General features: G+C 41.8%; 1 protein-coding gene across 3 annotated transcripts in view; it reads left to right on the top strand.

Moving 5' to 3' along the window:
- DYNC1I1 (dynein cytoplasmic 1 intermediate chain 1) overlaps positions 1–14,129 on the top strand; it is a 317,415-nt gene that overhangs the window by 72,326 nt on the left and 230,960 nt on the right. For 2 of the 3 annotated variants that reach the window (XM_057731071.1, XM_057731073.1), the window contains one exon: positions 11,748–11,863. The exons of the other annotated variant lie outside the window; for it this stretch is intronic. In XM_057731071.1, coding sequence (XP_057587054.1) covers positions 11,748–11,863 — 116 coding nt within the window. The remainder of the gene's footprint in view (positions 1–11,747; positions 11,864–14,129) is intronic. 3 annotated transcript variants of the gene reach the window in all.

Genomic DNA, 14,129 nt, shown 5'->3' on the forward strand with positions numbered 1-14,129 from the left:
TTAGTCCATTAACAATTAAAGTAATTATTAATAGTTATGTAATTGCTTCCATTTTATTACTTGTTTTCTGGTTGTTTGTAGTTCTTCCCTGTTCTTCTTTTTGTTCTGTTAAGCTTTGATGATTTTCTGTAGAGGTATGTTTGTGTTCCTTTCTCTCTGTTTTTGTGTATCTATTTCAGGTTTTTTATTTGTGGTTACCATGGAGTTCATATATGCTGACCATTAACTATATCTACTTGTTTTAATCTGGTAGTCATTTAAGTTGAAACACATTTTAAAAGATCTACATTTTTTTTTACTCCTCTCTCCCATATTTTGTGTTTTTGATATTGTTTTACATTTTCACATTTATCCCTCAACTGTTTATTGTAGTTATACTTAATTTTTTTCTTTTACTCTTTATCCTAGCTTATTTAAGTGGTTGATCCTCAGCATTTACTATATATTTGCCTTTACTAGTGGGATTTTTTTTCTTTCCTATAGATTCTTACTTCTTGTTATAGCTTTTTCTTCACCACTTAGAGAATACTCTTTAACATTTCTTATAGGTAGATTTAGTATTGATGAATCCTTTTAGTTTTTGCTTGTCTGAGAAGTTCTTTGTCTCTCTTTCAATTCTAAATGATAATTTTGCTGGGTTGAGTATTCTAGATTGCAGGTTTTTCCCTTTTAGGACTTTGAATATATCATGCCACTCCCTTTAGGCTTGTAAACTTTCTTCAGAAAAATTGTCTGGTAGTCTTATGGGGGTTTTCTTGTATGTGACTCTTTGTTTTTCTCTTCCTACCTTTAGAACTTTTTTTTTTCTTTTACTTTTGCCATTTTAATTATGATATGTCTTGGTGTGTATCTGTTTGGGTGCACCTTGTTTGGGACCCTCTGTGCTTCCTATACCTGGATATCTGTTTCCTTCTTCAGGTTTGAGAAATTTTCAGCCATAATTTCATCAAATACATTTTTGATCTCTTTCTCTCTCTCCTCTCCTTCAGGGGCCCCTATTATGTGAATGTTGGTATGCTTCATGTTATCTCAGAGATCTCTTAAACTGTTCTCATTTTTAAAATTCGATTTTCTTTTTGGTGTCCTAATTGGGTGATTTCCATTCTATCTTCCAGATCGCTTGCACATTCTTCTGTATTGCCTAATTTGCTATTCATTCATTCTAGTGTGTTTTTCATGTCAGTTATTGTATTCTTCAGTTATGACTGGTTCTTTTTTATACTTTCTAGTTCCTTGTTAAAGTTCTCAGTCTGTTTATCTGTTCCTTTCTCTAATTCAGTTAGCATTCTTGTTACTACTACTTTGAATTATTTATCTGGTATATTGTTTATTTCTATTTGATTATTTATTTTTTTCAGGATTTTTCTCTTGCTCTTTCAGGTGAGACCAATTCCTCTGTCTTATCATTTTGCTTAGCTTTCTCTGCCTCTATGAAATTAGGTGAAATAGTCTTGAAGGGGTGTCCTCATGTGGGTGTGTCCCTGTACACTCTACATGTGCCTGGTGGCTTTGGTTGGGAGCTAGGTTTGTTGTGAACACAGGTTTTATCTTTCCTCAGAGTGTGCTGGCAGTTATCACTGTGGTTGGAGGTGGAGCTGGATAAGGAAGGGTTATGGCCGGAGTCAGGTGTGAGCCAGGGTTTACCCTTTGCTCAGTGGTTGTCTCTACCCTATTGGGAGCAGGGTCTGGTCCCAACTTGCTGGAACGGAAGTCCTGAGGGGTCAGGTCTGAGCTGGCTCTGTTCCCTTTAAGTGTGAGCTTTTGCCCCAGAGGGGAGCAGTGCTGGAACAAGAGGCACCCATGCAGTCTTCTGGTGTGATGGGGCGCAGACTGTAGCTATCTGGTTCCGTACAGAGGTGGGGGCTGCTTGTGATGCTCTGCCTGTGCATCAGGTGGCTGTCCCCACCCTGTGGAGACCCTGCTTGGGGTCTGAGTCTCCTTCATGCATCGTGGTCATTCTCTTCCCTCAATCTGTACCACTCCCGCCCTGGTGTGGAGCTGTGCTGCAAGGCAGGTGATGCCTGTGTGGGCCCCTCACGTGTGTTGGGGCATGAGCTGTGGTGGTACCGGCCGTAGCCGGAGGTCGGGGCTGCCTGTGCGAGTGCCAGTAATGGCTGCCCCTGCCCTTTTCAGACATAGCCTTAGGTCTGAGCCACCACTGTGTCTGACAGGCAAACTCCCTCCTCGACTGTGGCAGCCCTCTCTCCAGTGTGGAGCCACAATGTGGAGGAAGTAGGGCTGGAGTGTTAGCTTGGCTCGGGCAGGGGCAGGCACCCGGGATGGTCGCAGTAAACCAGTCAGCTGCTTGTGCGGTTCCAATACACCTCCTCCACCTTGCTTTGGGAGTAAGCGCTCGTGCGTTGGGAGTAAGATTTACTTGTGTGATGAAGTTTAAGGCAGACCCTTTAACTGTGCCTGTTGACTGAGCCAGACTTGACATTTGCTTCCGTTCAGGAAAAATGGTTTAGCTGCCAAACTAATATCTCTGCACAGTAAGAAGCAAATACCATGGAAACGAAATAAATACATCCTCAAATGATTTTTTAAATGTGAACATAGAAAATGGAACCTGATCCTTCTTCAGGCAATCAGAAAAGGTCAACCATCAAGCTGCTTCTCAGGCCTTGGAGAAAAGCACCCACTCTGAACATAGAGGATAAATTGTATGTGAAGGGTCTGCAATGCTAGGCTCACCTCCTCCATGTGGTACCCCATCTCCACCTTTCCTCTGTGTGGTATTCCATCCTCAACTCTAGGAGCCAGTCCTGGAGATGTCACACCTTCGTACCTAATTACACCAGCATACAGTGTTGGGAAAACAAGTTGACCTTTTGTCATTCTTAAAAACTTCTTTCATATTTCATGAGTTTCTGTGTCCTTAGGTCTCCATATTCTCTTCTTCTATGGATGTAGCATTTTTCTCATATGACTCTCAGTGGGTGCTTCCCAGGACCAGATTTTCTTCTTTGTCTTCTTTTCATAGCTTTGGTCTTCAACTTCATACAGTTGGAAAACTCCTCACTATAAACTCATCCACTGAGGCACTCATTTTTTCCCCAAAACAGACCTTTATCTGGATTGCCCTTGTCTGCCAGTTACACTACTTACTTTCTTTCCATAAGGCATGAAGCCTTGAAATACTCTCCAATTTATTCCTTTTCTTTCACCTTCCATACCAAATACACTGCCTTAATTCTTTACAAAGTCACCAAACTACAGCATTCTTTCTGTTCCCAGTGTCATCACCACTGAGTGTTTTCTAATCACCCTGGACCTTGTTTCCACATTTGCTAGACCGCTGGTTGCATTTCTCTGGCTGCCCCCTTGGATTTAATGCTTTGCCTGGATCCTCTGTTTAGTTACTGAACCCACCCACCCTCTGTTTGTAGGTCCTTTCTCAATTCCCCCCTTTCTCCACACTCAGCTTCTAAGGCCCCACACATAACTTCTGGTCGTTCATTTGTTAAAGAGGAAGATTTAGACTCCATTCTTCACACAGTGGCTTCATTTTAAATGTCTCTTTGAAGCTGTCAGTTTTTTCAGTAATTCTTCATTGTTTATAGCATAAAGTTCAAGTTCTTTAGCCTGAGATTTAAAGCCCTCTAATCATCTGGCCTTAGTGTACCTCTCTAAATTTATCTTCTGCTGCTACTCAAGTAAAGCTTCTATTCTGAAAACCTGATCTCTCAGGGATAAAATGTGCATTCAGTCTTTAGATCTTTGCATATATAGAGGCTTCTCTGTAGAACACCCTCCTCATTCCTTTCTGCTTGACTGAGTCCTGTCTATCCTTCAAGACTTGCACCAGGCCTTCCGTTCTCAGTGAAACTTGCTTGATTTACCCAAATACATAGTAATCTGCCTGTTATACTCTCCTGTCCCACTTATCATGAGAATTGCTCATGTTGGCTCTTATTCTTTGTTACCTTTTATTCCTCTTTGCTTTTTGTTGTATATGCTCAATCTCCTCATCCTCTCTATTGTAAGGATCTGGCATGGTTCTGTGTTTCAGAAATGGTTTGTGGTTGCTGGTAATGATGTTGGCTGAAGTAGTTCCTGTGCCAGTTGTCAAGGACATTGTAGGTGCCCACATAACATTTTTGGACAAGAAAGAAAATGGCACCATTATCACTCTCACTGTCTTAAAGGGCTCTTCTTTGAGAAACCTCAAGGAATTGTGTAAGCAGTGCCAGGAGAAAAAGGCCACTGACAGCGCCGTTAATGTGTGTTGGGGATGAAATACTCACATGCAAATAAGCAGGAATAAAACCCAGCGGGGCTGAGTCTGGAACCAATGCAGACATTCTTTTATTCCTTGGCCTTGACCTACTTTGGCATCCGGCCGAGTAACTCCTTGCTTCTGGGAACATCTGCTCTGGTGTTATCTGCTTGACTTCCAGGTTTCTTCCCTGCTCCAGAGGCTGCCCATTAGTACCATGACCCCTTTTGTTTCCTGGCTCCTGAGTGCCCCACACGGGCTTCTGATCCACGTTCCTGACTCTGCCACCTCATCTGCCCCCACTGCTGCCACCGGGTTTCACCAGTATATCCTCAACATTATAATTTCAGTCATTGGGCATTCTGAGACTGCTATTCAGAGACCATTATTGAGAGTCTTTTGTGATTCACAATTTGTAAAATTTGAAGAGTTGCTCAGATGCTTGGTATATTCTTACTGTGGCTTTTCTGTGTCTTCCCATAGACTCTTGTACTGTGACATTAAAAAAATTCTACTAACGTGAGGGTAGTCTGCCTCCCAATATTGGTGATATAGCTTTATCTCCCAATATTGGTGATGGGTCAGAAAATGAATCATCCACTCTGATGTAACTGCATCTTTGAGGGTTAGCTGATGGCATCCGTGAAATTCCCACAGCAGCCTTCTTGCTTAACACTTTAGCAGTCTGGAGCCAGATCTCCGATATTATTGGGTTCCCTTAGGAGTCCAGTAGAGATAGTACTGCAATATTAATGCAGTTTCCTTCACTTATCTTGAGTATGACATGCAGGAACATCAAGTTGGCTGTATATAATGCACTGTGGTCTGAAATTAGAGCATCAGAATGTGAGTTGTGTTGTGCCTAACCTATTCAGGAAGCGCTCGACGGGGCTAATGCCAGTGATGCGTGACGTGCTTGATGCTCTGGAAGCTTTCACGACCCCTGGGAGGCACTCAGGTGATGAGGTTCCTCCTGGTGAATCTGTCCTCCCACAGTCAGACTTGGCTCATGCTTGTGACCCGTGGGCACCAACAAGGAGCAATGTTCGTGACAAAGCCTTTCTCTGCTCCCTGCTCGACCTTGCCACTGAACATTAAGAAAAATTAAGCATGGGCCGACTGGATAGCCACATGCCAAAGAATGAAGTTGAACCCCCTACTTCACATATATGGAAAATTCATTCAAAATAGACCAGAGACCTAAATGTAAGAGCTAAAACCAGAAAACTCTTAGGAGAAAACATAGGTGTAAACCTTCATGACCTTGAATTGGGCCGTGGTTTCTTAGATATGTCACCAAAAGCACAAGCAGCTGATGAAAAAATAGCTGAATTGAACTTCATTAAAATTTAAAACTTTTGTACTTCAAAAGGCACCATCAAGAAAGTGAAAAAGCAACCCAGAATGGGATAAAATATTTGCAAATAATATACCTGATAAGGGCCTAGTATCCAAAATATATAAAAATCTTTTACAACTCAACAATAAAGAGACAACCCAGTTTTAAAATGGGCAAAGAATTTAAATAGGCATTTCTTGAAAGAAGACATATAATGGCTAATAGGCACGTGAAAAGTTGCTCAACATCATTAGCCATCAGAGAAGTTCAGATGAGAATCCCACTACTTCACACAAACTGAGATGGCTGTAATGAAAAAGACAGATAATAGTAAGGGTTGACAAGGATGTAGAGAAATTGGAATCCTTGTATACTGCTAATGAGAATGTAAAATGGTACAGCCTCTTTGGAAAACAGTTTGCAGTTCCTCAACAGGTTAAACATAGAATTACCATATAACCCAGCGATACCACTCTTAGATATATTACCAGTTCAAATATAATTCAGTTACAAGAGAACTGAAACCATGCACCCACACAAAAACTTGTACACAAATGTTCATAGCAGCATTATTCATAAAAGACAGAAATGGAAACAACCCAAACGTCCACCAGCTGTTGAGTGGATTAAAAGGAATGTGGTATATCCATACAATGGTATGTTATTTATCAATAAAAAGATATGATGTTCTGATACACGCTATAACGTGATGAACCTTGAAACCTTAAACCAAGTGAAAGAAGTGAGACACAAAAGGTCACAAACTATAATATGCCATTTATATGAAAGAAGATAGAAGTAGATTAGTGGTTTCCAGGGGCTGGAGGAGGGAGAATGGGGGAGTGATTCCCAATGAGTACAGGATTTCTTTTGGAGGTAGCGAAAAAGTTGTGTAATTACATATGTTAGGTTAGGTTTAGGGGTTGAGGGTTCTAAAAACAACTGAATTGTATACTTTAAAGGGGAGATTTATTGTATGTAAATTTTATTTTAATAAAAAGAAATTGAGACAGCCTGGATCTTAAGTCTCTGATCAAAGAGCTCTGCTTTTTGGTCCTTGCCATCCCAAACCAAACCCCTCCACCCATATCTTTGTCAGGTCAAAATCATTTTCCAGTTTAATTCTTAAAGGCAACTCGACAGTAGTTTCTTGGAAATCTAATTTTTTTTTTGGCACTCCACGTGTAGGCACGAAACAATGACTCCATGTTTTCAGGTCGCAGATGCACTGACTTCAGAAACTGAAGTTCTGTTGTTCATGGCTTTGAAAGGAATGTAGGTCTTTTCATAAATAGGGACAAAACCAGGGTGTCCCACTTTGGTAGATAACTCTATGCTTTGCAAGTATTTATTCTCTATACTATTAAAAATAATGGTTAGATATTAACTGCATTTTAAAATATTAGTAAGGTTTCTCTTAAAATTTTCCCTCATCTTTGAAATGGGAGAAGAGCCACAGAGTTTATAGTTATTAGAATTCCAATGGCTATGTGTATGTTTCTCATCCTTTTATTTGAGAGTGAGTCTGCATAACCCCAACTGTCTTCCACCTTGGTAGACATCATGGACCAGGATGAAGTCACACTTTGGGCTTCATCTTCCTTGGATGATGAAACTGTGCAAGGAAAAGCTGGGAAAGCCACGCTAACCATATGGTGGGTGGTTAGACAAAGACATTACAGGTGAATCAAAAGGGGGAGTGGGGACAGTGATTCACACAAGGGAGTTTTTTTCTTCTTGTGAGGCATAATGTCTCAGCACAAATGGACAGACCTGCGTGGATTAGACTGTGCTAGTGGAGGATCAGAAATCCCAACACCCTGAGCCCTGGCAAATAACCTTCTCAAACATCAAATATCTTCCATTTTTATTCTTTATCAAGACTTGATTTTTCTTTTCTGAAGAAACATTTCAGCTTTGATGCAGTATGGCTTTGCTCCGCCAACTCGCTCAGCCAAGTTGGCAGGACCCGTTGGAGAGGAAGCCTCCAGCACTTTTAGTGAGGAGCCCAGCCCTAGCCCAGGGGGGTGTGGGCGCCATGTCACTTTAGGACTGGGCCGAGGCAGCGAGTCAGGGATCCGTGATGCCATTGCCCAGTGTCTCTGGGACCCCCTGTCTGACATTTTAGTTTTAGATCTAGGATAGACCCTTGTGCCAGGCCCTTAGTATTTTGCATACTGCTGTCTCCTTTGTCTGACACTCATCTTCTTACCCTCTCACTCATCTTTGTTCACTTTTGCTCCCAGCCTGTCTCATAGATCTGATTAAGCTTGGTCCAGAGATATCATCCCTGCTCTGTGGGAATGAGGCCTCATCCTCTAAGCTGCAGGGTGGAGAGGTCCAAGTGGATCTAGAAACAATGAAGCTTCTATGTCTACACTCTAATATTTCTAAATCGGTGGTACTCAGCCTTTAGTGAGCATCAGAATCACCGGTGGGGGTAGTGGGAGGAGGTAATTAAGACACAGGTTGCTGGACCCTATAACTTAATAATAATGCCATGGCCACCGTGCCATAGAGAATTGAATCTTCAATTTACATTTCTGCATCGTCTTCTTTTTCCTCCTTTTATTTTTCTCTTCTTCCTTCTTCAAACATTTACTTAGTTCCAGCTAAGTACTTGATACTGAACTAAGCCCCAGGGTACAGAGATAACTCAGTCAGGGTTAAATAAGTAAATTGCAGTTAAGTCGGACATGAGAAGAGGACAGTGACATGTAACAGGAGCTATAGTGGAAGTGTGTGTGCGTACAGTAGCGAGGGCATGAGCTTTGCAGGAGGGTTGGTGGGACAGCTTGAAAAGTATCCCAAAGTCACAAAGGAAGAGCCTGCATGACATTTAGAGCCAAATTAGAAGGAAAAGGAATTAGAATAGCATTAATTCTACAATGCAGTGTGGTTTTTTTCCCCCTTCCTTTGCTAAATAGTTTAATTTGCACCCTTGGATAAAAGAATTATGAGCTGATAAGACTTTGATCAAAAATAAGAAACAATGCTCAGTGTCTGCACTTTTAAGGGAAATTACTACATATTTCATCTTGTTATAGCTATATGATCATTTTGTTAGATGATAAAATGTGGAAGTATCTTAGGGAAGTCGAAAGTCTGTATCACAGGGTTGTATGAACGGATAGATTCTGGATCAGCTGAGACTTGCAGACCCTAAGCCTGGCCCCAGGAGAGACCCAGAAGTGGGGACACAGTTGGAGAACACAGCTAAGAGGAAGGTCTTCGCCGTGGAAGGGTGCCACCTTCTGGCCAGACTTTCTGGACTGGCTAGGGCTGGAAACAGTTTGGTGGTACTCATACCACTTTAAGCAAAGTTTTGAAAACCGAGACGTTTCATGGTAATGATACTCCTAGTTAAAGGAAAACCAAATGGACTCTCCTAAGCAGCCAACACCTACCCATGTGCTCATACAAGGAAATTAGGAGTGTGATTCTTATGTTTTACTGTCAGAGATAATCTTTAAATCTGCTATTTTAGAGAATCAATTTAGAGCATTCATAAATCTGCCTTTGATTTTTTGAAATAAATGTAAGCATTATTATAATCAGTCAAAAAGATACAAATAGAGCCACCTACTATGTGCCAGCACTCAATTAAGTACTTTACAGGTATTAGCTTCATTTAATCTTCATAACAAGTCAATAACATGTACCCATTTTACAGATGAGAAGCATGAGGCTTAGATGGGTTTGTCACTTGTCCAGAGCTTTTATTTACCATTTGGCTGATAAGTGATGAAGCAGGGATTTGAACCCACTTTCTACATGAGCGTGTGAGTTAACCATTAAGCTCTGCTGCCTCACTAGTTGACTTCCATGTGCCGTGGTGGACTATCAAATTACACATCAGCTTCCTGTTGCCCAGTGCCTGTGGCTGCTCACCCACCAAGACAGGCCTACAACTTACGCGTGCATCTTAGCAGGATGCAGTGGAATCCCTGACTGCAGGTGTAGGTATCTCTTCATTGAACTGTGGAGATCTTTGGGCCTCACACGGATGCCCGTGGAAGTCTAAACTCCAGGGTGATTTCGCCGTGTCAGGTGTGATCCCAGTTTGAATTGGTGGGGGGTACGTTACCAGCCCATGTTTCCTTTCTGTCTCTTTGCCTGAGATGAAGATGGGCCTCTTGGGGCCTCAGAAAGGTGCGCTAGGCTATTAAACAGCAGGAGGGGCTTTGCCTCAAGCAGTCCTGGGTGTCTAGTCACGTTTTCTCCTTCAGATGCTTCAAGAAAGACACGTTTCAGGAAGAAACACATACTTCTGTGACCCAAGAAGGACTTAAAATAGCACCTGAATTTCTTACTTTGAAACCTTGAGCCTGTTACCTTGCTTGGTAATTTTGTTTCTAGTATATTTTGTATGTTTTTCCTTCATTCCGTGTGGGAAGGCTTTGAGGAAGTGCTGGGTCCCCAGCCTACCTGTCCTATACGTGCTTTGGCCCAGACACCTGAGTGAGTGAGGCCCACGTGGCCTAGGCCTGTGTGGCGCTTGGGCTACAGCTGTGCTTAGTGGGGCTGCAGAGACAGCCAGCTGGGCTTCTTTCTAAACCAGCCTTTGTTTGTATCTACTCTGTGCTCATCTTAGGTTTCACCTCAATTATTTTGGTGATTCATAGAAAACAGGAAATTTTTGTTCTCCTGGAACACTTAGGAAATTGTACATGGAAATTCCTAGCTGTAGTATCCATTTTCTTTCATTTTATTATTCCTACTACCGAAAACAATTCAATGAGTCTCTGCCATTGCTAGTAATAATTTTAGAAATACTATGAATAGGGTGTGCTTCTGTTGATCCTAGAGAGCTAGAGAATGTGGAATTTTGGCTAAATGGTTATGTTGCCTTTCTTTCTCTCAGAGAGACACACACATACTCAATTTCCTGGAAATTTTAAAGAAATATAATAAAACATGTCCAACACTGATACTAAATCTATATACTAAAATGTTTCATAAACTGTTTTAACACATATGTGTGTGTAAATTGTGTACATATGTATGTATAATATGTGACCTATGCATTGTATGTAGGTGGCACGTATACATTACCCGTACCAATCCTAGTACTGAGTACTAGTCATATCTCCATTTTACAGATGAGGAAACTGAGGCACAGAGAGATTAGGTGACTTATTCAAGATCACACACACAGCTGGTAAGTGTGGGCTAGTCTATGTGCTTAACTACCAGATCCTACTGCCTCCATGAGTGGATGTTTCCTGTGTGACACAGGAGGCACTTCAGATTTAGGGGGTAACTGAGAACTCACTGTGAAGAACCTCAGGTAGCAGTCTGACTTGGTGGCAAAAGCACTGGACTAAAATCAGGCCAACAGAATGTTAGCCCTGGTTCTACCATTTGCGAGTTACGTATACTCGGGCAGGTCTCCAGCTGAATCTCACTTTCCTCCCCTGTGAAATGGAGATGGTGATAATCTGCCCAGAAGCTTCATAGCAGTGTTGTGAAGACAGTTGATGTAATGGATGTGAAAGACATCTGAAAACACTTGATGTGCTCCATAAATATTCAGGAAGGATTTTTCACATGGTCATAGCTTTTTTGGAAATTCTGAACTAAAACTTTATCACTCTTAGCCCAGTACCCTTTCCACTCATCTATGCCCTGTCAGTGTATCTTTAAATAAATTCACATGCTTGTCTATATTACTTCCTTTTCTGGAGAAATGGGAGGTGTTATACTCCCCCTTGGAATATTGTCCTCTCGTTACTATTATAGAGAACAAATTACTCCACTGATGGTCTCTGTTTTCTTCAGATTTGAGATGTGTTACCTTTCTTTTGTCCCTCTTGCCTAAGCAACCAGAGTTCTGTATTACAAATGAAAATTCCCTTTATAACCTTTCATCAAGAAAAATCAGAGTTACTCAGAATGGAAGGGGTCTCATTTGAAGTGGACAAGACCTGGTTTTGCAGACAGAAAAGCTGAGAGTCAGCCTGAGGGACCTTGCTGACACCAACCCAGCAACACAGGGGCAAAGTGGGCCAAAACCCCAAGTGTCCGGACTTGCAGCCCAGGGCCAGTTCTACGTCGTGATGCTGCCCCTTGTACTGAGAAGCTGTGGGTATTTGGGGGTTATTTGTTTTAGATGTTTGTTTTATTCCTGATAGATCTTCTGCAAGGAATGCCTGCCGTCTTTAAGCGTTTGTCCTTTGTTACTTCTAGACGAAGACTGCATAAGCTGGGTGTGTCAAAGGTTACCCAAGTGGATTTCCTGCCCAGGGAGGTGGTGTCCTACTCCAAGGAGACTCAGACCCCTTTGGCTACACATCAGTCCGAAGGTAAATTATGTCTTTTGTTTACTTTCCATATGACCTCTGGAGAAATTGCCAGGGAGTTACATCCTTCTTATTGATTTCATAGCTTACCATAAAACAACTTCACAGGACACAAATACTGCTGGGTTTCCTCTCCAGGAAATGCTAAAGAGGAAACCCAGTGGTATTCCTCCAAAGGACCCATGAACTTTAAAATGGATAACTTAGTGAGGTCACAGTTTGTCAACACTGTGTGAGGAGGGGGAAAATCACCAAAGGATAATGTAATAGAAACGTCTCTGAATTTTATTGAGAAGAAGAGTGTGTACAATAAGATTCATCATTTGCAGGAGTCAGCAAACTATAGCCCACCACCTATTCCTCGAAATCGAGTATTGTGGAATACAGTCACACCCGGCCCTACGTGTCTATATGACTGCTTTCTTGCTACATGGGAGGGTTGAATACTTATGATTCACATGGCCTAAAATCTTTACTGCATTCTGGCGCTTTTCAGAAAAAACTTTGCTGACCCCAGACTTGCTTTGCCAATTCAGATGGCAACACACTAGAATTTCTTACCACAATTTGAGAAGACTTTCCATGTGAGCTCCGTGTGGGTAAATGGGAATTGAACTCCATGCCTCTTTAGTGCATCCCCGAAAATATCAAGTGGAAAATGCACGTGCAAATCCCAGCAAATCGTAAAAATACACTAATAAGAGAAGTTGAAGCTAATCAATCAAATTGCTTCCCAGAAGACAGAAATTACACCAGTGCAAAATTACTCCAAAGCAGAAGCAGGAGATGTGTACACTTAAAATGGGATGAGTGAAGGTTGCATTGTTAGAGAATAGCACTGTTGTTATAGCTAAGCACATTCTCTTTTTACTTTGTTATTTTATTGTTTGGGGTGGTGAAAAGGATGTTAGCATTCTGGGTTCATTGTTGTTGTGTAGTAAATACTGAACAAAAGCCATGAAAATGAAAAATGATTGGCATTCCCTGCTTGGTTTACAGCTTGTATAAATCAGTGCACTTTGGTTTGTGCAAGTTACAGAGCTTTTCAATTTTGGTTTTAAACACATAATGTCAAAAGACAAGTGAAGTCGGATTCCTTGAAGTAGAGCGCTGCCTACAGGCCTTCTGAAAACCTTTCTTGGGTAATACTGGCTGCTGGCATGGTGATGATTCTTTGGGAGCAAGGCCTCCATTTTTCACGTGTGATAATGAAATGAAATTTAGAAGCAAACAAGTAGCACCCTCTGGTGGTGAAATTTTAAACCAACTATTTCAGTGAACTTGAGAACCATATATTAATGTGGCAGAAAATACAAAGTTAGAAAAGCCTGTGGGAGTTCACCTAGTCTATCCTTGGACCTCCAGGCAGATCAGGAAGATCGTTAAAAATAACCCCGCCACCCAACCAAAACATTTGTTTGAGTTAATTTGCTGCCAGAGGTATTTGCAGAGCTGTAGCCTGAGGTATGTTTATTTAGCCCCAAATTTGACCCATAACATAAAGTTATACAACTGAAATAGGAGAAGGAGTGAATTATTTCTTGGAAATGTGTAGACTTTAGATATTGGAAATGGTACAGAAAATATTTACAAGGGAAGATAAATTAAGGATGAAAAGGCCTCAGCTCTAAACTTTTAAACTGGAACACATCAAAAGGAGAAGCCTGGGCATTCCATTTTATTACTGCAGAGAGAGCTTGGGAGCCCTCATTATGCTGTGGTCCAAGCAGCAGGAAAGAAGGAATTTATTTCTCCGCTCTTGGCAGAAGTTCTTTCTGTTTTGTTAACAAGACTCGTAGGGCTTTTTTATGGTGATGGGTGTTTCCATGGTTCAAATTCCACTATACAGATTTGAACTCAAAGTGAGCTACTGTAGCTGTAGACAGTAAAGGAATTCCCCATGGGTTTAGACAGGAAGAACTTTGCATTTGAGTTCGGCAAATTGTCCTCCCACCACAGGTGATGCCTTTACCTCTGGCTGCCCGGTGTCATCCAACCCCTGGCTGACAGGGGTGCCCCATGCCCACCTCTCACCTGCTGAGTGAAGGCAGCTGTCAGAGGCAGAGCCGGGAGGCTCCACCACGTGGCAGGTTTGGATTGGCTTTCAGTTTGGGAGCGTGGGCCATGGCAGTGTTTTCCTGATGACTGCGGCTGTTCAGGGGCAGGAAACAATGAACTACTGAATTTTATGACACAGTGAGGCTCTTGGATGGATAACTCTTAAAGCTGTGGTGCATATAAGATCCATTGTAGCTCATTATTGCCCCCG

Source organism: Hippopotamus amphibius, chromosome 4, assembly GCF_030028045.1.
Source record: "Hippopotamus amphibius kiboko isolate mHipAmp2 chromosome 4, mHipAmp2.hap2, whole genome shotgun sequence".
NCBI classification, from domain to species: domain Eukaryota; kingdom Metazoa; phylum Chordata; class Mammalia; order Artiodactyla; family Hippopotamidae; genus Hippopotamus; species Hippopotamus amphibius.